This window comes from Pagrus pagrus, assembly GCF_965226575.1.
Source record: "Pagrus pagrus genome assembly, chromosome: 9".
Taxonomy (NCBI): domain Eukaryota; kingdom Metazoa; phylum Chordata; class Actinopteri; order Spariformes; family Sparidae; genus Pagrus; species Pagrus pagrus.
In genome coordinates, this window is record NC_140193.1 from 23,920,245 (window position 1) to 23,944,441 (window position 24,197).

Genomic DNA, 24,197 nt, shown 5'->3' on the forward strand with positions numbered 1-24,197 from the left:
TGAGGGTCTAAAACAAACATTTTAATTAACTGTTTAAAATTTAAAATGATCTATCTGCAAAAATATATGCATTATGTATGCTAAACATGCAATGCAAAACAGAATAGAAACACTTATAACAAACAATTACATTAAAATTAAATACCAAAAAAATAAAACAACAACTTAATGATTTGTTTAAGCCTTTCATTTATTATTGCCAAAAGGGACAGATTGTTCTCGACAGCATTTGTTATGTTGCCTGCCTGATAATAATTACCCAGCAACGCTGTATTCACAGAGATATTGAGTAATTAAGGTGTTGTTTTTGGTTGCAGTGCTTGTGTAAGTACAAAATAATTTCAGGTGAAATTGTTACTGCACCATTAATGCCTAACCCTGATGTCATGAAATTTGTTTTAGTATTTTTTTAACATGTAAGCCACTCAAGTCCAACCAAAAAAGTATTTATTCAACTTTTAAAAGCGTATTAGAATAATATGGTGGTGGTCGCGGCCTGCTTTTTGGATTTGGTATCATATGCAGAGTTGGAAAGTTCCATCCTGCTGAAAACAATCCACTCCATTTTTTTTTGCCCCAGGTGTCAAATATGGTGCCCATTATTCAAACTGACCTTTTTCTTGTGTTGCTTGCTTTCTACGCTGGGGATGCAATGAGGGAGCCACAATGTCTGGGACCACTCCTCCTGCAGTAATCAATAAGGATGCCCAGTTCCATACGCACCAGGTGCTCAGGCCTGCTGCTTCCAGGCTAGGAGGGGAGAAAGGAGAGTGGAATCAGGTGCAGATGTAGCATTGTTATTCATGCAAAGAGAGAAAGGATCACGTTTATAAAAGGCTAAATTGACCACACAGAACTAGTTTCCTTGAAATGAGGACTGCAGTAATAAGTAATGCAAACTTGTATTGTGTACCACAGAAAACAAGCGTCCATAAATTAACAAAAAGAATGTAGATGGTATTTATAAATGTGATGGATACAATGTATGGAATTTATAGTGGTAAGCAAGGTATATATGAGCCTCAAGTTACAAAAATGAAGAATGCCTACACAATGTTTAGCAGTGCTTTGTGGACAGTGTTTATGCAAGATGGACTCGGCACATGCAGAGGTGGCATGTAACTAAGTACTGTACTTGAGTACAATTTTGAGGTAATTTACTTGAGTATTTTCATTTTGCTTACTACACAGTTCACCTCGTGACATTTCAAGGGAAATATTGCACTTTTAACTATGTTTTACTTTTTTGCTGTTAGTGCTTTACAGAACAAGATTTGTTACAAATGAAGTTGCCCAACTGTATTTAAAGTGGTTAAACTAAGATCTGCATGGACTATATACAACATTAAAATGCTTCTAATGTAAAAGCATCACTAATTGGCTATTAATCCAGTAATATGGTATAGTGAGTGTTGAATTAGAAGGGCCAATCTGCAGCAAAATTAGTACTTTATCTAAAATACTTTAAAAACATTTTGCTGATAATACTTACCTACTTTAAGATTTCGGTTGCAGAACTTAATACTGAGCATTTAAAAACACAAGCAAACGCTCTCAATACTTCTTCAACCACTGAGTAATGGGGAGTGAAAGCGATAGAAACGATGAATGAGTGCAGAAACATTAGCACACCACAGCGAGCAGTGACGCAGACTTTGAGCAGGTGGGCTGTAAATGTAGTTTTTTCTTTTTCATGGAGGAGAAATCGGAGAAATGAACTAAAGGTGTGGTGAACTCTCACCCCGCGGAAGATCTCGCGTTAGTTCTGCGCTGTTACCAGGGGAACGCGAGCCTGAGAAGTTGCCGCTGTGACTGCTTCAGTCTTTGGCCACACCGTGATGAACGCCAGAGATAACAGCGCTACTCCTGTAATTCACAGGTAAACAGGCATGCATGCGACTGCTTCGCTTATGGTGGATGTAACCTAGAGTCATCTCAACGCATTTGGCACCACCGTCCATTGACTAGAAGGTTGGTAAGCTGCCGTAGTTAGCCAGCTAACGTTAGCTTGTTAATGCTAATGTCGCTAACAAACTGTTGTTACCTGCTTCTCCCAGCTGTTACCACCAACTTTACTAACTCTGTCGACTCTGACTTATTTGCTAAGTAGTCTGGCAGCTCTAAGTTACGCTTGCTTAGTAAATAGAGTTTTAAGCAAATGTATTTCCGACACTGGAGTTAAAAATAGCTAACGTTGCTGGGGGTCAATATGGGCTTACTACGCTTACTTTCGCCTACGGGGCTAGGTCATTGACAGTTGGCGCTAAAATTCAATAACGTAAGTGCGTGTTTTATGTGGATTCAACGCAAGGACGGCTGAGACCAAACCACTGCACATGTTATTTTCCACAAGTCGCTGCATTTATTAGACCTTGGTCTGCTCATCGGTTGTGCACTGTCGCAGTCAAATTAGGTTGTGCTTGAAATTTTGAAAGGGGTGTGTGTTGTGTTGTGTTGTGTTGTGTTGTGTTGTGACGTAATGTTACTCTTTCTATACAGGTGCGTTTGTCAGAAAGGCCAGTAAGTGATATCCTGCAAAATGCCGTCACCACAAGTCCTCCAGCCGGTTCTTAAAATGAAGGTGGATGAGCTCTTTCTAAACTGGTTGAGTGATCCTGCGACCCAGTCACTACTCAAAGATTATCTTGACCTGATCAAAAGTGGACAGCACATTGATTTGAACAGTGGCAACACCCAGGACAAGAGGTCGATGACCTTCAATGAGAACAACAATGTGGCATCCCAAAAGAACCTGGCAGAGAAGAAGCCTGCTCCGCTCAGCACTCCCTCCAGCCCCCCAACTACCAGCACCCTGCCCTCTGGCAGTAGCAGTAATACTAGAGTGACGGGACCCAATGGCAGAGTACTGCGGAGATCCGTCAGCACAAAAAAGGTACATTGTCTGTTGAAACAATAAATTAAAACACTGAACAACATTTGAATGGCTGTCAACAGATTTCTGTAGCCATGTAGCTCATCACTCCCGGCCATCATTCATGAGCCTCTTACACAAACTGTTATGAAACAGTTTTACAGGTTTAAACAGGATGTGGAGTTCCATAACACATCTTGTCGCAGGGCTTTCATCTAAGGTTGTTGTTAACAGCGTTAAAACAAGGTGTGTCCTGCAGTTTTGGTCTTTATGCTTGTGCCACCTGAGCCAAAGTACCTGTGACATACTGTAGGGTCTGTTGCAAAATCTCAGGAAGCCTCATCTCTGTACAGCAGCAAGAATTTGCATTGAAATCTACAATGCACTTCGAGATTGGGGGATATATCATTCATTTTGGGAGGAGGGAGGCAGTGTCTTAATGTAGTAGATTTATTTTTTCAACACTGAGTTTGCTAAAAATATTTCATAAAAAGGTTTTACCAAAATGTATCAGTAGGCCTTTTTCCCAGACATGTTACTGTACAAAAAACGAACGTGTATGTAACAAATTTAATGACAGTTCAATTCTATTTAGCTGCTTTATTTTCAGAGTTCTGGTATTGTTCATGCTGGTTCACTGTCACACTTTATGACTTACTGGGTGGGACACATGAACAAATGGAGCCAACATTTATCTCAGTAACACCTTCACTTTTCAAAAAGTCAAAAAGACTGCTGTGAAAAAAGACGTTAAACATAACTGCTGTTTTGTAATATGTTGATGTTAATTATGCTTTCATGTGTTTGCTAATAAGTGGATTCTGCACCAGCATTATAATCAAAAGTTGTACCTCATCAAACATAGATTCATGAGTTTATGACTGACGTTTGTTTTGTTTTTTTTGTTTTTTTTTGCTTTAACCTCCAGTTTATAGAATTTCAATTTGGTCATGCCATCCGTCAACAATTGCTGTCCTTTTTTTAAATACTAATATCAGAAGTCCCCAAAGTTGGACATCACACACTTGGTCTTTAATCAGTTAATTTAATCCATCATGACTGATTATAGATTTCAATTTCTCGTTTCTCAATCTTGACCTTAACGTATCCCCTGGGCTCTTTATTTTCTCAGTCTGGCCACAAGAGGCTGCTGAGTGGTCTACAGGATCAAAGGCAGTGAGGGGCTCTAATCAGGACTATCATAGTGGAGCCTCCATGTCTGTCGGCATATGTAGTGATTATTAGTCAAATACTTTCCAAATGTTCAGGCCTCTCCCGCGAATTAGTGTGTTATGAGAGTTGGGAGTGTCTGAACCTAGCCTATCCCTGGCACTCTGGTTACTCCTTTCAGCCTGTGCATTGCACATCTCATTATGCAGTGACAGAGGTCTCCAGAGGTAAATAGAAATTTTGCTTGGGGCTGCTTCAGTTATGGAAGAAATCAAGCCACACTGAGCAGTTAAAAGCCACAAAATGTTTTTGTATGTTTAAGGACTCCCCCTCTGCCAAGATGAGAAGCTGTGAACATGGTGAATGTGATGACAGTGAGACAGCCAGACAACTGGAGGCATGTGCTCTTACAGACTCCGCCTTCTACATGTTGTTGACATGCTAAAGACAGGCATGAGGAGGCGTTCAAGTGGTCACTGGTGCGACATCTGTTCTCAGTCTGAATGAAACACCAGTGTTGGAGAGCTCGACCTGATGTTACACTCGGAGCAGAATATCATTTTAAACTGTTCTGCTACCTTTTTTGTGACCTGATGAGAAGTCATTTGTTCGCTAAAACAAACTAACCACAGGCAGAAGAGGTCATTCTCCTCTATGGGTTTCACAGTTTAGTGGTCCTCAAAAGAGTGATCAGTTGGCTTTTCAATCTTCCTCATGGCTTTGTCTGTTTAATGTGCGCATATGATGAAACAGTCTGGCAAATGAATTTGAATTTTTTTGCCTTTCAAATCCAAGTATCTTTCCCCCCAGTGACCTTTGGCCGGTAATGCCACCCTCATTCCAGATTACCATAAAACAACTGCTGGACAGTTTGTGTATTCTGCTATGATGTGTCATGGCATGTGGCCACACTGTGTCACTCAATGTTAAAGGGATTGTGAGGTTGTATAAAGTAATACTTCTATTTTAAGACAACAAAATGAATTCCCGCATACAGATGCATTCTTCAAAGGATTACTCAAAAATTCAATTTATGTCACACTGATGCAGCCTGGAACAGCTGGTCCGACTTTGACATCAGACACTGATATAGATAGCCTCGGTTCCCGTCTGTTGGCATTGGATACCAGGAACTTTGCCAGTGAGATGAGGTGTGGCAGCACATTCATCCTGTGTAATTTACTCTGAAACGACTTCCATTAGATGCTGCTCATTGTCAGAATATGTGGCCGTAGATCTTTTATCTACGCTATGTACAGTAAATATCAGCTCCCAAGGAAGTCTTGGCTTTCAGTTCTGCTGTGTACCACAACACCTACTTTTTCTCTGTGTTATTAGTGCAATAGGTCATACACAGAGACACTCAAGAGTCTTGGTAATATAGAACAGTAGAAATACATTTACTTTGAGTGTTTACTTTTTCTTCTTCTCTCAGCGTCTGCATTTAGCATCACAGGTTATTTCTCAAGATGTATTTTTATAACATGCTTGGTTGCGCTCAGCAACATTGAAGCTATTTGAAGCAAGGGTCCAGGGTCACGTTATCGGTTGCCTGACTTGTCATAGAGAACCAGGTGTTAAACTGTTTCCTGCAAGTCCTTTTATTTTGGAGTCTTGGTGACTTGTGAGTGTCAAGTGTGTGTTCGCAAACCTTGGGTTTCGGCTAGGACTCAGCAGGTTTGGCCTTATTTTAGATGGTACCAAGGAATATGAGGTGTTTATTAACCTATTTATTTTAAGAATAGTTCTTGAGCACTATGGAGCCTTCTACATTTCAAAGACTTGAGCCAAGAACCACTTTTGTTTTGTTTTAACTTTGTGATACAGTATTTTAGATTATAATTTCCTTACTATAGCTTTGTCATTTGTCTCAGTTAAGCTGTCATTTTTCCTGTTTCACTACATTATAAACTTGTAATTGAATTAAGTAAATAACTCTAAACACAAATACAGCTTGTTCAGTATACAGTCACATCATTTGGACACTCACAGTAGTTAAAACTGAGAAAAATATAGGTGATATCAGTTTTGATGTCTCTTTCTCAGGAAGGTTAATACTTTTGGCAAACCTAACTGTCTATATATATATGAAATTGAATAGGGAAAATACAGCCAAAGAGTAGGTAAAATCCACTTGGTCTTTAAAGGTGTGGTCTCTAACTATGGCTATAAACTTTAACTTTCAGTTATATAGTAGTTGCTGAAATGTTGCTGTTCTTTCTGTAGTGTTCTGACCCTTTGCTCCTTTTTTGGTGCCTGGATAGATGGCACCAAAAGTGGAGCAAACCAGTTATCATGGAAGTAATAAATAACTTCCATGATAACTGTCCGACTCTGCTTTTGCATTATTGCACTTGTGCAAGCTAGCTGAACTGCTCACATCATGTTCTACTTGTCGGCCTTCCCTGAGCCCACCATGTTGCCAGTCTATCAGGCCTATTTTTGGCCCATGTTCACATGTATTCCAAATCCCTGTCTCAGACATGTGATTGTGGTAGATGGAGCTGGAGCTTTCTGGATTTCACAGCAGCAGCAGCATCATTTCTGTAACTATTCTGTGAAACAGTTGTGGCAACGTCTGGGCGATACAAACTTTCATATTGGTCGATACCAACAATTATTGATAATTATTGATCGTTTTCAATGACCATTCCTATTTTTACAATTTTAAAGTTTAAAAGCTTGTATTTAACCTCTTCATTTTGAATTTAACCACTTTATCAAGGTACACAGTTAACACAACAAGGAAACCCCACAATCCGCACAAGTTGGATTAGGCTGTTCACATTTTTTTTTTCAACTTTATTCAGCTTCTTATCTTCTTATCTTCAAATAACAAACAGGCATTATCATTGTTGAGCATCACCTCATGCTGTTTCCAAGCAGCACACTTAAACGAGGAAATAAAAACAAATGGCTATATATATATATATATATATATATATATATATATATATATATATATGATCTGATACTGAAGTGTTGTTTATTCACCAAATAAATTAAAAATGAATTTTCTTGATACAACTCTATCATACAGCCAAAGAATACGCTGGGTAAAATAACCTTGATATTCCTTCCATCTTAGTTAACAAGATTCTCCCAAAAATAGAAATATTCCTTTTGTAGCCAGCTATTTAAAATGTTTTGATTATTTTGCATAACAATTTGAATTTTAGTGTTAATGTATTACTTTCTAAACATTCTTTTTAATGCTTCAAAGAGCAATTCTCGTATACAAGTCCAGAAAAACTGACAAAAAGTTAGTTCTAAGTTCACCTTGACCATGTGATTTTCCCCAAGCCATTTTCTTTATAGCTGTATCAAGCTCCACAAGATTTTAAAATACATTTTGAGTGTGTCTCTGCAAATGATGATGAACAGAAGTTTTGATACAATTTTTAAATACTTCACTAGCAATTTCTTTTGGGTGGGTGTCCTACTGGAATAGGAACTATTTTTTTCACCATCTTCAATCCTCTGCAGACATAGTAGCTTGGGAAACATATGTTAAGAGTTCTTGAATTATCAACCAATGGTCTGTCCCTGATTAGCAACTTCCATTCGCTTTAATCCACGAGAATTGTCTTTCTTGGAGATCATAATGTCTCAAAACATATATATGTGCAGAAATTTAAAGCATCTTGGCTGTATTCATGGTCTATATACTTTGTAGGAAGTCTATCCAAAAAAAACATAATCAAGGTATATGACGGGCTGTTCATGAGCCAGGGTGTTGTCCTATAAGCTTTTTATTGGTTTGCATTTAATGCATGCATTTGAGACTATTTAACTATTGTTTTATTGCTATCAATGGTGTGTCTATTGCCGATACATTTTGCTGTCGTTTTATCACCCAGGCCTAGTTATGGCTCTAGAGGTGGTTTGGTTCACCTCTGTTTGGATTCAATGTGGTACATGTCCCAGCTCAGTGGTTGTTATTAATGCAGATACTGAAGCCAGTGGAACATAGTATTAGTGGGACACCATGTATGCTTGTATTGACAGTTTGGAGATGCCCTCTGGGGAGTTCTGCCCCACCCTTCCGCAATCTATTCCTTTCCGCTGTGGTTGCCTGTCTGCCCTGCATGTTGACCCTTGAATATCATTGTTTGACTGTCCAGCAACAGTGCTGAATGCAATTTTGATTGAAGCTAAACTACAATCTCAAGAACCTATGAATAGTCATCTGACTGCTGGGAGTTGTAACATGCAGACCTGCCAGTAAGTCCAGACAGCGCGTTTCATAATCTCACCGTTATGCAATGACGACCATGACTGGAAACATGTTTCTGTACAGATCAGATTTAGCAGTATACAGATCAGACACATCCCAGTCCTCGTGTTTTTCTGTTTGTCACAGTGACCCATTAGACTGTGTTCACATAGCAAGCCTGTCTGACTGATAGTTGTCTCAGAGGGTGATGTTGTTTGGACAACCTGCCTGCTATGGCCCTAGGATGATTTATTTAGCGATATTGGTTGCTGTAGCTTGTCCAATCTGGTTATTTAAGGGACAGTTCACCCCAAAATCAAAAAATACATTTTGTACATTATGTCTCTTTCCATAAATCATGACACAGTTACTGAGATGACCCACAGACCTTCTTCTGGCCATTTTCATGTAGGAACTTATTTTCTTTCTACTGAACTACACCGTAGCAACACACAGAATACAAGAGGCTCATGGCCTTGACAGCTCGGGTTGTAAGCATTATTGGCATCCTCCTCGGCCGAGCTTCAATGTTAGCTAGTTAGTTAGCTTTGCTAGCAAGCCTTTCCTCTGTTATGAGATGCATGCTTCCTTCTGAACGGTGAGAAGAGGGCCCTCAACAAGGTCTGTGGATTATCTTAAGTAGCTGGGTTATGATTTCCTGAAAGTGACATAGCTGTTGAGATTTTCAAATGCATTTTTAGGAACTTTGAGCACCACAATCCAATTGACTTCTGGTTCCATATTATCTGGTTATATTAGAGAAAGGGCAGACATCTCTACAGATGATGTCTCTAAAACTTAGCAAAAACTGTCTACATGGATAAATGGCACTACAGGTATGAGGAAAGATTTCTCTTTAAAAGACAGACATTTCATACAATCCTGTTGGGAGCTACATTCAGAACTTGTGTGTGTTTTTGCATCTGAGTTGTTACTCTTCACACCATGTGTGCCTCGATTTTAAAACACCAACAGGGCTGTTGCCTTATATGTAAACTAACACATCATTATCCCTGCTGTGTTGTGATATCTCTGTCTATGAAACAAACTTCAGATTTTGTTTGCTCAGACATGAACAGAACAGAATGATTCCACGTGAGCTGACCGTTTCATCTGATCTACCAGGTTTTATTTTGGCCTCTGTGCTTTCCTTTCCATATTTGGTTTAAATTGATGAGCACGAACAAAAGGCAGCCACAATGAAAAGCCATCACACAAACAGCTTATCAAGCATGTGCAGTGTCCTGTATGGAGGATAACAGGAACTGGGTTTGAGCAGTAACCAGTGGAAAATGTTGTGATCCTGTCATCTAAAAATACTGTGGGTGTGCTTTTGCGTCCTGTGTAATAATACTACATTTCTGTTGAATTAACATTTACATCTATAGGCATATAGTTGTTAGGCTTTCCCTGTGTAGAGTCAGTGCAGTGAAGGTAACCCCAAAGCTTTAGATCAGCATACTTATAGAGAATTGATGTAATTGCCATCAGTCCTGGAAAGCAGGAACCGGAAGCGTTTTTTTGTTTGAGGACTAAAGATACACCCTTGTTTCTCCAGATCTAGTTTCTTGGATTGCCCAAACAGTGTTTGTTGATTCTTTTAATAGGCGCAGACTGGTTCGGTCATCATTCTTTGAATTTGACATTTCTCCCCCCTCCTCTACTGCCCATCAACTATAATAAGACGTGGAATGGCTGGCAGCTCAAGCTTGCAAACGGAAGGCAAAACAAAGACCACCATAAGATCGGATGCAGAAGAGTTCATTATGTGTACATTATGTCTTACTGTTGTGTGTGTGTCATTTTGTGATTTGACCCCCACTCATGCTATCTATCTATTACTGAGTTGTCATACTTTGGCTGTTTTCTTTATTTGCCAGTGCTTCAGTAAGTCTATTTTGTCTGCCTGCTGTTCATTTGATTTATACTTGAAGGCAGATTTAGTAACAGATGAAGGCAGATTTAGCAGAACTAGCACGTGTCTTTCATTATATTCCATCACTTCAGGGGTTTAATTTTGAATTTTCCTATTAGCGTCTATATGTACTGTCCAAAAGAGAAAGGTTCCAGTTTGCATGGCTCAGAGTACATGTAGGCAGAGTGTGCTCTGAAGTATTTAAAAGTATGGGAGCTTTTCAGAAAAGAAGCCAGTGAACATGAGTGTCACAGTGATATTGAGGTGCATCCCTCATTTGGCTCCTGCCTCTGCTGCAAGCTGCAACAACAGGTCTGTCTCTTTACATAACCTTCTATGAGCACGGAGGAATGCAAACTGGAAAGGGCAGATCCATTGCACACACACACACCCCTCCCATCCCACCCCACACATACGCTAAGTGACTCCCATACACACACACCCCGTCACTTCTTATCTCCCCAGCAGCTTTGAGGCAAGGGCTCCCTGACCCTTTGCAGTGTGTGTGTGTATGTGCATGTTATGTAGAGACTAGGACAGAGCAGCAGGCAGAGCTGAGATTGTGCGACCAGATCTGGAATGGGAGAGAGAGTCACAGTAGCAGCTGCTCCCTTGCATTAAGAGGCTCTCACTCTGACAGAGGACAATCACAGGGACACAGACACAGAGGACTCCCACTGCTGCCACTGCACTTTGCTTCCAGTGCTCACTGCTACTGAATGATTTGTATAGTCAAGAGGATAACACTGGATTGAGTGTTGTGTATATGTGTTCCCCGTCCCGTCTGGAGCGAGGATGAGGATGAGGGAGCTGTCTCTACGTCAGGACCCTGACCTAAGGAAGGAGTTGGCTCAGCTGGCACGTGGCTGTGACTTTGTTCTGCCCTCTCGATTCAAGAAGAGGCTCAGAGCCTTCCAGCAAGGACAGGCAGGTGTTTGTATGAATATACCTACTACCGCACAGGCTTGACTGGCCTGTTAGCCAATGGGCATGTCTATTAATTTAGACTGGTATTTGTAAGGCATACAGATTGCATTAGTACAACTCTTTTGTGTTACAGGCCAATGTTGAACTCCATGAATTCTAACTAATCCTCTCTGTTAGAAGTAATTGTTCATAAAGTGGAACTACAGGTAGTGTTGGACTCTGTCGCACCTTGGGCAGGTGAGGACAAGTGAGCAGTTACATCACTTTCTCTTGGCATTTAAAATAACTTGAGATATGTGATGTGAGCTTCGGTTATTGGATGATGTTTCAACTTGTGTGGTATGTTGTGCTCAGCCGCTGTACTGTCCTCTTTCAGACCCCATCATTGTGAATGTGCAAAATGTCATGGGGCTTAGCAGTTGTGCTCAAGAGCTCTGCTAGCGGTTAGCATGAAGCAAGAGAGAGACAGAGACAGGGGGACAGCATGGGGCAGGGCAACAGGAGATGTTTATGTCCTTTTATAGCCATGGCTGACACCAACACACAGGACAGAGAAGAGCAGAGGATCAGCCACTTTTATCATTTATCAGGTTAAATTAAGCAGACTATCACTGAAAGAATACAGAGAAACAATTTCACATAAACATGCAGAAGTGGACATGGCTGCATTTTGTCACATTATGTTCTCCTCTGCAATTTTATGGTCGTCATTAAAGTTTTATTGTTGTTATTTAGTGGTTATTTGTAGGCTCTGTCAAATCTAACAAGAGGTGAGAACAATGGGTAGAGTGTGTTGTTCAACTTAAATCAAACAAGATAGTGTTTTTATCTCCTAGCAGGGGACTGTGTTGGTCTGTTTGTGATTATTAAAGGCCATGGAGACTGATCCAGTTAGCAAATTCTTGAGTCGTGTAAATAGTCTTTGGATAGGAGATGAAGATTCAGAGCGAAGCATGCTGTGCTCGAGCTGTTTTTAGAAACTGGCTAATATGTGCGACATAACGCATTTGGATCATAATGTATTCTGGCTTTTTATGTGTATGGCCATGAGAATATCTTGTTAATCATGGTCCTTAGCAAGACATTCAATGATTACCAGTATGAATATACTGGTTTTGAATAAAATGTATTATTACATAAAGACTTGGGCCCAATGTAGCATGATGTCATTGTTGTTAGACTTAAGAATACACTATTTTCTGTCACAGTCATAGAGCTTAATAGTATATGCTACAAAGTCCTCACACACAAAGCTTTTATTTTGGCTCGTAGGCAGATGTATTTAAAAGGAAACACACACACAGATGTCCAGGCTCTGACATATTGGAAGTTTTCTGTGTAAATGAATGTAGCACCTTGAAATGACATCTGTTTGAGTTTGTTAGAAATAAGTTGTCACATAAAAGACTGGAAGCTAACAGACCCTAAAGACCTACTGTACCTTTGCTGTTAAACCCTAAAACGCACAAACACATATAAACTGAATCACACGCCAGCCATGCTACTATTTACAGGGCTGTCATTGACATTTACTGTTTGCCTGTAGTGAGGTACGCTGTTTAAACTTTCCGAGCTGGCTTTTTAGGGGAACACATTCATGCTTATGACATTACAGTCATCTAGACCTTTACGACGGCTGCCCACTATAGAAAATCTTATCAATTAATAACCCATTTCACCGCAGATATGTTGACATGCCCGGCAGAAAAAGTACAGGTGTAATTAAAAACATTACTAATGCCCTCTCAACATTTAGGTGTGTCAGTTTCAGGTCCATCAAAGTGTGCGAGCTGGCTCACAGCCACAGTTAACTAAGACATTCGAATGAGTCATCGGTAATGTTATTTGAAATGTGCATTTCCTTCTGTGCGGTCATAACATCTGCTGTGAAAATGCAAATTAATTGGTTTATTTGATTGTGTTGTCTCTCTCCAGATCATTACAGTCATTAAGGGGGGGGTAAAGTTCCAGTCAGTATTTTCTGAGCTTATACATTTACAATGATATTGTCATGGATCATAATATCAGACTTTGACTTTGAAATCTTAGCATTCTGTTTTCACTAAATGCCGATTAGAAAGTTTATGTCAAACATTACTGATTGAAACTTTTAATCAGTAAAGCATGAGTAAACATGAGTTAATCAAATCTTTTGGTTGTCTTGTTTTGCCATATCTCATGTTGTTTAGAGATACCATTTTGTTTACAGTTAGATCACAGATTATGCTGTTTAAAACCAAAGTGGATTTGTAAACATTGTGATGCCACAAATGTGATGATAACTTTATCTTGTTGTTATTCCAGTTTGCATTCCTCCATTATTATCTTGTTCTGCATAGCTCTTACACATTCTTTACACAAAGAGTTTGATAATCAGGCGGCATTTTACAACTGGCAGCCTAATTTGAATCTGTCACAGACTGGCAGTGTATTAGAGGGAAATGTCTATCACAGACGTATCTATTACAGATAAATGGATAATATTCATGATTGCTGAGTTGTCACAACTCTCGCCTGATGGGCATTGGGGTTTGCTGAGAGGTGTGCTTACAGTGCTAGCAATGCAGAGTTTGTGTGAAGGCGAGCTTGAGCACATGCTGGAATGCTCGAGCTGTGAGGTGTTAGCGTTTGCTAGCATCAGTTGCTAACAGTTTATTTCTGTGTTTGTCTCAGGCCCAGGTGAGGACGAAGGAGCCTGTCACCACTGCGCTGAGTGAAAGCATTCCAAAGTTTCACTTCCCACAGGGCCGGCCCCAAGCCAACCTCAACATCGACAGCCTCATTTCCAAAATTGAGAAAATATTTTCCCAATTCCCAAATGAAAGGGCCACCATTGAGGACATGGGCCAGGTTGCCAAGGTGAATATGTGATTTGTAGCATGGAGGTTCAGCTGCCACCCAGCAAATTATTTTCATTGGTGCAATTTCATTCCTTGTTTGCTGATTTTTAAACCTCTCGGAAAATATTATCTACGTCTCCCAGAGGAATGTGAGAAATGGCCTGAGGGGAACCTGAGAGAGGAGGGAAATGACAGCTAGGTTTCCTCAGGGAAGGCTTAAAGTGATGCAACACTGCTTGTCAACCCAATAGTGTAAAGTGTCATTGTGCTGTTCTTTTTCTGCAAAGATCAAATGTGTATTTCAAAGTTAAAGAGCGTATTTAATTTTTTCTTCTCTATATCCATTGCCCCATATCTCCTTCTTCCTCATCTCCCTAGGCCTGTGAGTGCCCTCTTTACTGGAAAATGCCATTGTTCTGCTTGGCTGGAGGCGACAGGACCGGCTTCGTGTCCGTTCACAAGTTCGTGGCTATGTGGAGAAAGTAAGACAATGGCTCCACTTATTCTCACTCGACCACTGGTAAACACATAGCTAAATGGCTCACACAGTCTCTTCAGAACAATAATGACCACTTGCTGAGATTACAGACACTGCATGCAGCTCTCTACTAACATGGCATTTTCCTTTTCATTTCTAAACACAAATCATTGATTACAAATGCTTCACAAATGTCCACAAGGGAATAGTTGCTGTGCATATACAGTATTTGAACGAAAACATCCATTCAGTGTCTTTCTGCGTAAAATTGAAAGGAATACCATCAGGCTTTTGTAATGCCGGCTGCACATTTAGCTTTGTGCTGAATGCTGTTGTATGCAATAGGCCTGCTCTTGTATTACTTTGTGAGCCTCCGGAGAGCTGGACAGACCTGGCCTTTGACTTGAGCTCATGACTGAGCCATTCTTTAATGAGAGGCCACAGTAGACACTTGCATTATTTCCCCGTTGCTACCATAACACTCAACACTTATAATCACCAGGCGGCGATTCAGAATCCTAATTTCAGAATGTATTATACCTGCACGTGAATGGAACAATTTTAATCTTGCACTCTTTAAAGAACAATAAAAAGGATTGAGAACATAAGAGCAAAAGAGGGAGTAACCTTGCAACCATCTGTTCTCTCTTTTCTTCTCCAGAACTCTGCAGACCTGTCACGATGACGCTTCTAAATTTGTGCACCTCTTGGCCAAGCCTGGCTGTAATTACCTGGAACAAGACGACTTTATTCCATTCCTGCAGGTACTAGCTGCAGCACACCCAGGGAGAGGGCTGGACTTGGCCATGTGGGATGGCAAAATTGCATTGGCCTCAGTGGTGCGAACTGGACTTAATTTTTGGACAGCCCTGCTGAGGCAGTGCTTTTTCATGTGGCGGAGGACTAATTCAGGGACGTTACTGTAAGCCAGTAATATAGTGGAGGGGAGTTAACAGAAGAGAGGTTTCACTGGTGCACAACTAGAGCTCAGCACATTGTACACACACATTAATGCACCAAAACAATCCCAGGAAACATTAGCACAGGTTTATCAAGTTGTTTCATAAGAATCATCTAACTGACTGTTTCGTCAGTCTTACCATGTGGACCTGCTGTGCTGGCTTTTTGTATTCTCATTCCCCCTGACAAGCTGTTGGTGCTCAACACTTGCCCCGCCCTACACCTGATTCATTTTCATGCTGGCAGGAGCGGCTGGGCTGTACCAAACACCCGTTAGCATACCAGCAGAGATGCTTTGTGGCACACGCTGTTTAATTTGTATGGTCCCGCTCGGTGAATCGCCTTTGACTGTTTTGATGAATGAAAGGCGGATTGCAGTGGAGTAGATTTGACTGTCCCCGCCTGTTTCCTGTGCCCAGTGATTTATGTGTTTCTCTATGATTTAATTTCTCACAGTAAGAGTCAAAGAGGCACGACGGCTGCCCTGAAATAAGGCCTTTTAATTTCATTGCCGCCTCCGCATTTATGTCAACAATTCTTTCCTGCAGCAGAAGGGAAGGGGGTAGAATAAAGAAAAGACATGGGGGAGTTTCATGGCAAGAATATAGCTACAGTTCATTTGAAATGCAGCACACACCCTGTGACTTTATCGCATGAGGAAGGAGAGAAGGTTAAGCAGTCGCAAGCAAACGTCTTTTGTCTGGCCTTCTCGCCACTTTGCTGTCAAATCAGAAAGGCTGAAGCTCATCCAAAAACCGGTCGACCCAGTGTTTTCTGACTTCAAAGAAGCATTTAAATTTGATGGCCTCTCCCAACAAGGCCTGGAGCCTTTTCCTTACATAGCACAAGTTATAAAGCATATGGCATGACAAAGTGAAGTAGATAGAACCTGACAACTTCTGATGTTTGAATAAGTATGCATTTATATGCCTACTCTGAATGTCATGAGTTCCATATACCAAAAATAAAGACACATGTGGTTTGCCATTAAACTCGTCTCTGAAAGAAACTGCAGAATTTAAGTGAACATATGTATTTGTTATTGTAGTATGCACATTGTCTCATGGAGATGTTCTTTTGCATTTGTGTCTGTTAGTTTTGTGGGGTTTGTTATTGAAATGAGGCAGACATGCAGTGAACACAAAGTGAGCTGACTTTACTTTATGTTTTCAGGATGTGGTGAACTCACACGCAGGCCTGGCCTTTCTAAAGGAGGCACCAGACTTTCACTCACGATACATCACCACGGTATACCATAACACAAGACACAGTACATTACTGCTGCAACATTGCAGTAGTGAAACATTAAAATGGCACTGTATCGATGAAGTTTTGCCCATGCTTTCTTAGATTATATACTGTATCATAACACTGTCAACTGTTTTTTCAGGTGATTCAGAGGATATTCTACAATGTGAATCGGTCATGGAATGGAAAAATTACGTTTTCTGAGCTCAGGAAAAGTAACTTTCTTCAGGTATACGACTCAACATATTCTTCTCAAACGCAACTCAGAGTATTAGTTACTTTTTAACCATTGATGTTTAATGCATTTTTATTATTATACTTAAAATATTATAATAATATCTTCTTATAATAACAACATGTGTTTTCAGTTGCACAGTCACAGGCTTTAATAGAAGGTTTTAATTCAAGCTGCAACAATCAATCAATTGGTTGTCACATACTTAATTAATCTGCAAATATTTTGATAATCTACTCATGGTTTGAGTAATTTTATCGGTAAAACTCTGATTCTCTGATTCCAGCTTCTTAAATGTGAATATTTTCTGATTAGTTTTCTCCTCTATGACATTAAACTGAATATATTTGGCTTTTGGAGAAAACAAGACATTAGAGAACATCATCTTAGACTTTGGGAAACACTGACTGACACTTATCACTGTTTACTGACATTTTATGGACCAAACAACTAATTGATTAATTGAGATAATAATCAACAGATAAAATGAAAATGAAAATAATTATTGATTGCAGCCCTAGTGTTAATATAATTATTGAATGCTTAATGCTGAACTAATATGAGTAAATACTTTTACACTACTCACTTACTTATCTTGTTTACGCTAAAATAACTGCTGAAATCTGGAAATGTGACAACATCGCTACAAAGAAATCCAACTGGGCAAAACACATGTGCATGTCAACTGATTCATCAGATAGGAATAGCCTTTTGTGGAGGTTAAACTGTGAGGCAGGACACCCACAATGTTGGAATAACTCATCATTGCACTACACCAAGTATAGTAATGTGAAGACGGAAGTCAGTCTGTAAACTATAGCGGATGTTTACGAAGGACAGTTTGGCTAAAATTAACCGTATATTGAGAATTACTAATTAAAGACAATTTTTATTGTACACACCAAAATTTGACCAACTTTTTTCGTCTTCTGTCCCAGAATGTGGCATTGCTGGAGCAGGAAGAGGACGTGAACCAGCTCACAGAGTTCTTCTCCTATGAACATTTCTACGTTATCTACTGCAAGTTCTGGGAGCTGGACACAGACCATGACCTCTACGTAGACCAGAAGGACCTGGCACAGCACAATGACCAAGGTGAACAAGCAAACCTTACTGTCTTTGCACCTGACTAGAACCAAACTTTGAAATAATTTTTAAATATGTTGCAGAACCTTTTTGTTTGAACTGTGTGTGTGTGACTATAGGACATACACAAACAACTAATGACAAAACAAATGACAAGTGCTTTCAGAACACAAGAGATGATGACTAAATTAACTTTCCTTAACCTTCCTGGCATTTGTTAGCACTGTCAGTAGGCTACATCTACATGGAACAATAAAAATCATTTGTTAATGTCATTTGGTGCAGGTTTACTGCTCACACACAAACACTCACTTAGGGGGGGAAAAAACTTGTCTTTGGTGCTTCCTCCCCACACACTCAACACCACATGTTCTTGGTTGATGGTCTGTGAGTGAGGCAGGGGAAATGAGACACAAGATCAATAAGAGAGCAGCAAATATACTTTGCTCAAATGACGCCATGTCTGGAACAATTTCTCCCACTATACACTCGAAATGATGACCAGAGGATTTATAGCATTGTCAAGATAATAAAAAAAAGCTACACTAGCCAGTCTGGATTTACAGTCTGTGAGAATGGATTACATGTGTTGTGAAAAAGTTGTACATTAACTGAGAGAGCTTTTGTAGAAGAGAAAACCGTTTTCTCTGACAGTCTGGATTGTAAATAATCTCTTTGCTGTATTTTTTTCCAGCCATCTCCCATAAGATGATTGAGAGAATATTCTCAGGAACAGTCACAAGGTAAGTGAAAATATGTAGGTTTTGAGTTTAAAGGATGCTTATCATGTCATTCAGTTATTTTTTCCAGAATAGATATACAGTATTTCTTTTTTTATTTGATTACCGGTTTCAATAGTGATTGTGTGGCTCATTTCAACAGAGACAGACGGGTGTATAAGGAAGGGCGGCTGAGTTATGCTGATTTTGTTTGGTTCCTTATCTCTGAGGAGGATAAGAAGACGGACACCAGGTACATACACCTTGCACTTGTAAACGTTTTTGATCCAGCCAGACACTGAAATAATTGTAGTCTGAGACATTCTTAATAAGTTGTGTGCATTCTGGGTAGAATTACATAAGCCATTGTCCGCTATTTTATTCTGGCTACAAAAAATATCATAGATTGTTTTGTTTGCATTCAAGACTAATAATTGAATTACGTTTCTCTATGTCCTTTACGTCTTTTCTCACATGCACCCTGCTCACTTCTCTTTTCCTTACTCGGTGTCCAGTATAGAGTACTGGTTCCGCTGTATGGACCTGGATGGGGACGGGGTGCTCAGCATGTACGAGCTGGAGTTCTTCTACGAGGAGCAGTGTCAGAAGCTGGAGACCATGGCCATCGAGCCCCTTCCCTTCGAGGACTGCCTCTGCCAAATGCTTGACCTTGTCAAGCCTGAGGTCGAAGGTCAGACATTTATACCCACTCTGAGAAGCTCACACAGCAGAGAGTCTGACAGGTTTCATGTTTTTTAGCCAAGACAGTCGTAGACACGCATACACACTCTGAGGCCGGGGCATTGATCATTAGCTGAGGAAACGGTTATAGATGAGAGACTGACTGACTGATCTGCACTGCCTGCTGCCTGCCAGCTGCTGGTGTCATCCACACCACTCAACAAATTCCCTCCAGCACTTAGCTTTACCACCATCCCATTTAGAAGACACTAGTACACGGTGAGGCTATGCATGTTTAGTATTGATAGCCACAGCGAGAATGTGACCCTTAGTCGACCTGCTGGTATGCTGCACTAGTGGAGCTGTGGAATATTACATGTAATATGAGATGTTACAACTTCTTGACTTTGTATTTGAGGCAGATGTTTCCCTCCACAGTTACGCCTCATGATAACACAACTTTGACTATTTTAACAGATGTAAAAGCCTCTTTAAATTTCACATTAAAATGTGACATTCTTTGGGAGATTTATGGTCTGTGGTACAGACATATCAACTTGTACATTACTGTAGAGGTGCTACGTGTGATATGACATGCAGATTACGAGTTACAACCAACAAAAAATATATGAAATGCCTCTGTTGGGGAATTTGGACTTGACAACCCTGATAACACTTTTTGCTTCATTTCCCATTTCAGAGACTATATGAATTTAAATAAAATGATTGACAGATTGATAAATATTAAAAGCAAAAATTAGTTTGAAATCTTGTGGTCCAGCTGCCGTTTGATCAGTAGCCAAAAAATCATATCTTTAACCCCTATGATGAGTGTTAGTGCCAGACACTCAACATTTACTCACTCAGCAAGGTCTCAGGCCAATTTTGAAAGCTAGTTTGGATGGAAAAGTCGGGCTTAAAAATTCTCGTAGTCAGACCTAAAAGGGTTTCATATATATTCCATTAATAATCCGTCACTGGGTACGTTTGTGTTTGTAATCCTATTTAAAGTGCCTATTTTATCCCATCCAGGTAAAATCACTCTGCGGGACCTTAAAAGGTGTAAGTTGTCCCACATCTTCTTTGACACTTTCTTCAACATAGAGAAGTACCTGGACCACGAGCAGAAGGACCCATTCTCTGTTATAAGGGTAAGTGATAGGATGACCCCAGATGTGAGATAGTATCATGACTTGTTTTACCGTCAGAGGTCAAGTGGCTTACGTGACTTGTCATGTTTTTTCAGGAGGTGGAGACAGACGGCCAGGAGATCTCAGACTGGGAGAAATATGCCGCTGAGGAGTACGACATCCTTGTGGCTGAGGAGGCTGCCAACGAGCAGTGCAATGACGTGTAAGTCTGACTTTACATGTGCGTCTGGTAGATATAGCTGCAAACCAGAGCCTTGATTTATCGAACTGCTCAAAGTGTAACTTTTGACTTCAGAAGAAGATAAAAGTTAAAAAATCATTCACGTTGACTCTTGCTGGCAAACTTCACAAAAGTTTTTTTTATTATATTTAAGAGGGCTTCATGGCTGCATTGATAGATCTTTCTTGTGAACCTAATCTACCACACAGCATCAGCTGCTCCAGTTTGGTTTTATTTTGTATCATTTTTGGCCACTTTTCAATAATTTCATCCCTGTTTGTATGTAATTAATATATTACATTGTTGTTAATTTCACATGCTAATTGCTCCAGATGATGAAAAGACTTAAACAAATGAAATGCACTTTTTTTACGTGCAGGCAGGTAGGCCAAATCTCTGTACTGGTTATTCCTTGTCGCAGCACACATGTGATCACTTAAATTTGCTATGAGATGTTATTGCTTCACTTCTTTTGTGTGTATTTTTCTCCAGTTACAGCAAAGTTGTCCTTATGCACCATTCATATGTGTACTTTTAAATACAGGTCCTAATTATTGTGTTAGCTAATGTAATATTGTAATTACAGCTTTTTATCATGATCATGAGTGCTGCGTTACCGGTATGGTTGTCAAATGTGAAAATATATAGACAATTTTTACGACAGACCTACCGACAGTACAAGTGTAATTGATTACATTTTTAAGAAATTCAGCTGTGCTGTCAGAAAGTGGTGATTTAGTACAAATTTACTGTACTCGGAGAGAACAATACTTGCATCATTTTAAAGCTGCAACAATTAATCGATTTATTGATTAGTTGTCAACTATTAAATCAATCGTCAACTATTCTAAAAAGTCATAACTCTGATTCTGGCTGCTGAAATGTGAATATCTTGTTTCCTTACTCCTCTATGACAACAAACTTAATACCTTTAAGTTGCTGACGAAACAAGACATTAAAGAACATCATCTTGAGCTTTGGGAAACACTGATCGACATTTTTCACCATTTTCTGACATTTTATTTATCCATCAACTGATTGATTAATCTGGAAAATAATCGACAGATTAATCGATAATGTAAATAACCCTTAGCTGCAGCCCTGCACCATTTTTGAATTAGAAGTAAGATCGGTTAAGGGCAAGATGATTTCAGTTTTCTGTCTAACTGAGCAATAGACATAGCAGATGATCAGAGCTTTATGTCTCCTTGCTAAGACTGGGCATTTTGTGACAGTGAGTGAGTCAGTGATAGATGAGGTTGCTGACAGGTATGTTGTGTGGCGGTTTTAGGAACACCACCGACTTCTAAAGACAGGCTGCTAACCAGAGCAGGTAAGACAAGCAGGGTAACAGCAGGGACTAGTGTTATCCTCCTCCTCTTTCTCTCTGGGCCAGTCCAGTCATAAACCCACTCCTAGCTCCTACCCTCACCACACCAGTCTGACCATACTGTTAACAGCAGATCAGACTGCACAGTCGCGTGTGTATGTAGCCATGTCTTCGAGCTGGGAGTCTGTTTTTGAACCAGACACTTTCTGTTTTTATCCTGCCTCTTAAAAAAAGAAAAACCTCTACTCTTTAACCATCTCTGTCTGTGCCTTCATGTGTTCTTCCTTCGTCCTTTCCAGTTGCACTGGTTTGTTCAAAATGTTGTTTGGAGAACTAGTTTGACATTGTGGGGACTACTCTTATTTGTTTTCATGCCAGAAGTTGGATGAAAAGATCTCTACCACTCTCATTCCTGTGTGATAGATATGACGCTGCTGCCAGCAGCCCATAAGCTTAGCTTAGCATAAAGACTGGAAATTGGAAAACAGCTATGATCTGTCCAAAGCTAACAAAACTTGCCTACCAGAATCTCTAAAGCTCTTTTATTAAAAATGCATATCTTGTTTGTTTAAGATGTTTCAAAACGTGTATAGTGTAAACAGGACAAGTCATGGTTTTACAGGGATAGTACTGGATTATTTCTTGGCCGGGTGCAGTGACCTCCTGCAGTCTTGTTGTTACCACGAGGTTTCCAGGCAACCAGTGGATACTCGTTTTTACACCTAAGTTTTTGCTTTGAATTTAAAAAAACAAAAGATATATCAGTAAGCTTTAGAGGTGCTGGGCTTGTGTTCTGGTAGTAGTTTCGTATTTACCGTACAAACTGAGTCGATTGTATTATCTGTAACTCAGGAAGAAAGCAAATAAGCACATTTCCCAATGTTTCTATATTTATGTTATTTATTTTCCATTTCTTCTTCCCTGACACATTTCTGACTGATGTTATCCTCTGTGTGTCTGTTTAGGTATGAGAATCCTTTGAGCCCTTTAGGGCAGCACATCTCCAATGAGCTGGGTCTGACAAAGAGACACTTCTTTGAGATCCCCAGTCCACATTGCAACCTGGATCTGGACGAATATGAATATGAAGATGATTTTGAATGACCCCATGATCCTGTTGCATTTTCCCACAAGCCTGCTGAGCGCTGTGCGCTCCCAGACCCGGAGTTCAACCAGCAGTGTTGGTAATTGAATCGCATCAAGTCAGAGATTTGCAGATTTAGGCCCAGTTCCCATCCTGCAAAACAGGACACAGTTCAATAAACAGGGAGTGAACGCAAAACCATAAGACACTGTCAGAACACTGGTGGGGTCAGATGTGCTGTAGAAATGGACACAGTATCACACATTTGGATACAGGACATGCAAAGCGGTCTGAGCAAAGTGGTTCTTCACAATGCTGTATTATAGCAGATGTTTTAATATTTCACCCTTCACACAGCTGACTTTATGATGTCACAAGCAGCACGTTTAGACTTTTGCTCCATCCCCACATGTTGACAAAGGAAAAGTTATGTTTTGCCTGAAATGCTTTGTACTAATAATGTCTGGGGCGAGTGTTATTTAATCTGAACATCAGCGCTGTGTGACACATTCACATGAGCTGAATCACATTCTTTACACACTGGAGCTCCCTGGATCGATAGACAGAAACCATGTTGATTTGATTCAGGTTTTGAACTAATTACCATCTGAAATCATTGGCTAATGTTACATTCCAGTGTTCATAACTATGAGACTGTAAATTCATTAATGGTTGTTGAAATGAGAAGCTACTGCAAATGCCAAACAAGCCACCGTCGAGCCTGCTGTAAACACACAAGGACACAGTTCAGACTTGCACACACTGCGTATATTGTACAGGTTGTATTCATTATGACTTAGATTTAATGTATGTGTGAGATGGGGTTATAAATTATTAGAGATGAATTTATAAATAACTGTAAATATTAATTTGGTGCGTGCTGTGTTGTAAATGATTTGGGCAAGTGTTTCAGACAAATTCTTTTTTCTATGTTATAAAGTACTTAATTTGAATGTACTTTGACAGAACAAAAGGAACCAATTTTAAAATGTTTTGCTTTTCTGTAAATTAATAATAAAGCCTTGGTTGATGGAAGAGTAAAGAAAATCGACTATGCAGTTTAAT

General features: G+C 39.9%; 1 protein-coding gene across 4 annotated transcripts; it reads left to right on the plus strand.

Moving 5' to 3' along the window:
* The first annotated feature begins 1,771 nt into the window (after positions 1-1,771).
* On the plus strand, positions 1,772-24,159 carry ppp2r3b (protein phosphatase 2, regulatory subunit B'', beta). Of its 4 annotated transcripts, XM_084362353.1 has the most exons (15): positions 1,779-1,971; positions 2,500-2,893; positions 13,774-13,959; positions 14,319-14,422; positions 15,080-15,182; positions 16,552-16,626; positions 16,769-16,855; positions 17,800-17,956; positions 18,642-18,690; positions 18,830-18,919; positions 19,182-19,357; positions 20,380-20,498; positions 20,594-20,700; positions 22,010-22,051; positions 23,014-23,100. In XM_084362353.1, the coding sequence occupies exons 2-14, from the start codon at positions 2,540-2,542 to the stop codon at positions 22,026-22,028; spliced, it is 1,626 nt and encodes a 541-aa protein (XP_084218479.1). In that variant the 5' UTR covers positions 1,779-1,971; positions 2,500-2,539; the 3' UTR covers positions 22,029-22,051; positions 23,014-23,100. The 4 variants fall into 4 exon arrangements, with proteins under 4 accessions (XP_084218478.1, XP_084218479.1, XP_084218477.1 ...); XM_084362352.1 differs by lacking the exon at positions 22,010-22,051 and having other exon boundaries at positions 1,772-1,879; positions 23,014-24,158; XM_084362351.1 differs by lacking the exon at positions 22,010-22,051 and having other exon boundaries at positions 23,014-24,158.
* Positions 24,160-24,197: the final 38 nt, after the last annotated feature.

Coding starts and splice junctions, on each gene's coding strand:
- ppp2r3b (XM_084362352.1), top strand. CDS start 2,540: ATGCCGTCACCACAAGTCCTCCAGCCGGTTCTTAAAATGAAGGTGGAT. Junction 15,183..16,551: donor ACTTTATTCCATTCCTGCAG/GTACTAGCTGCA, acceptor TTATGTTTTCAG/GATGTGGTGAACTCACACGC. Junction 16,627..16,768: donor ACTCACGATACATCACCACG/GTATACCATAAC, acceptor CTGTTTTTTCAG/GTGATTCAGAGGATATTCTA.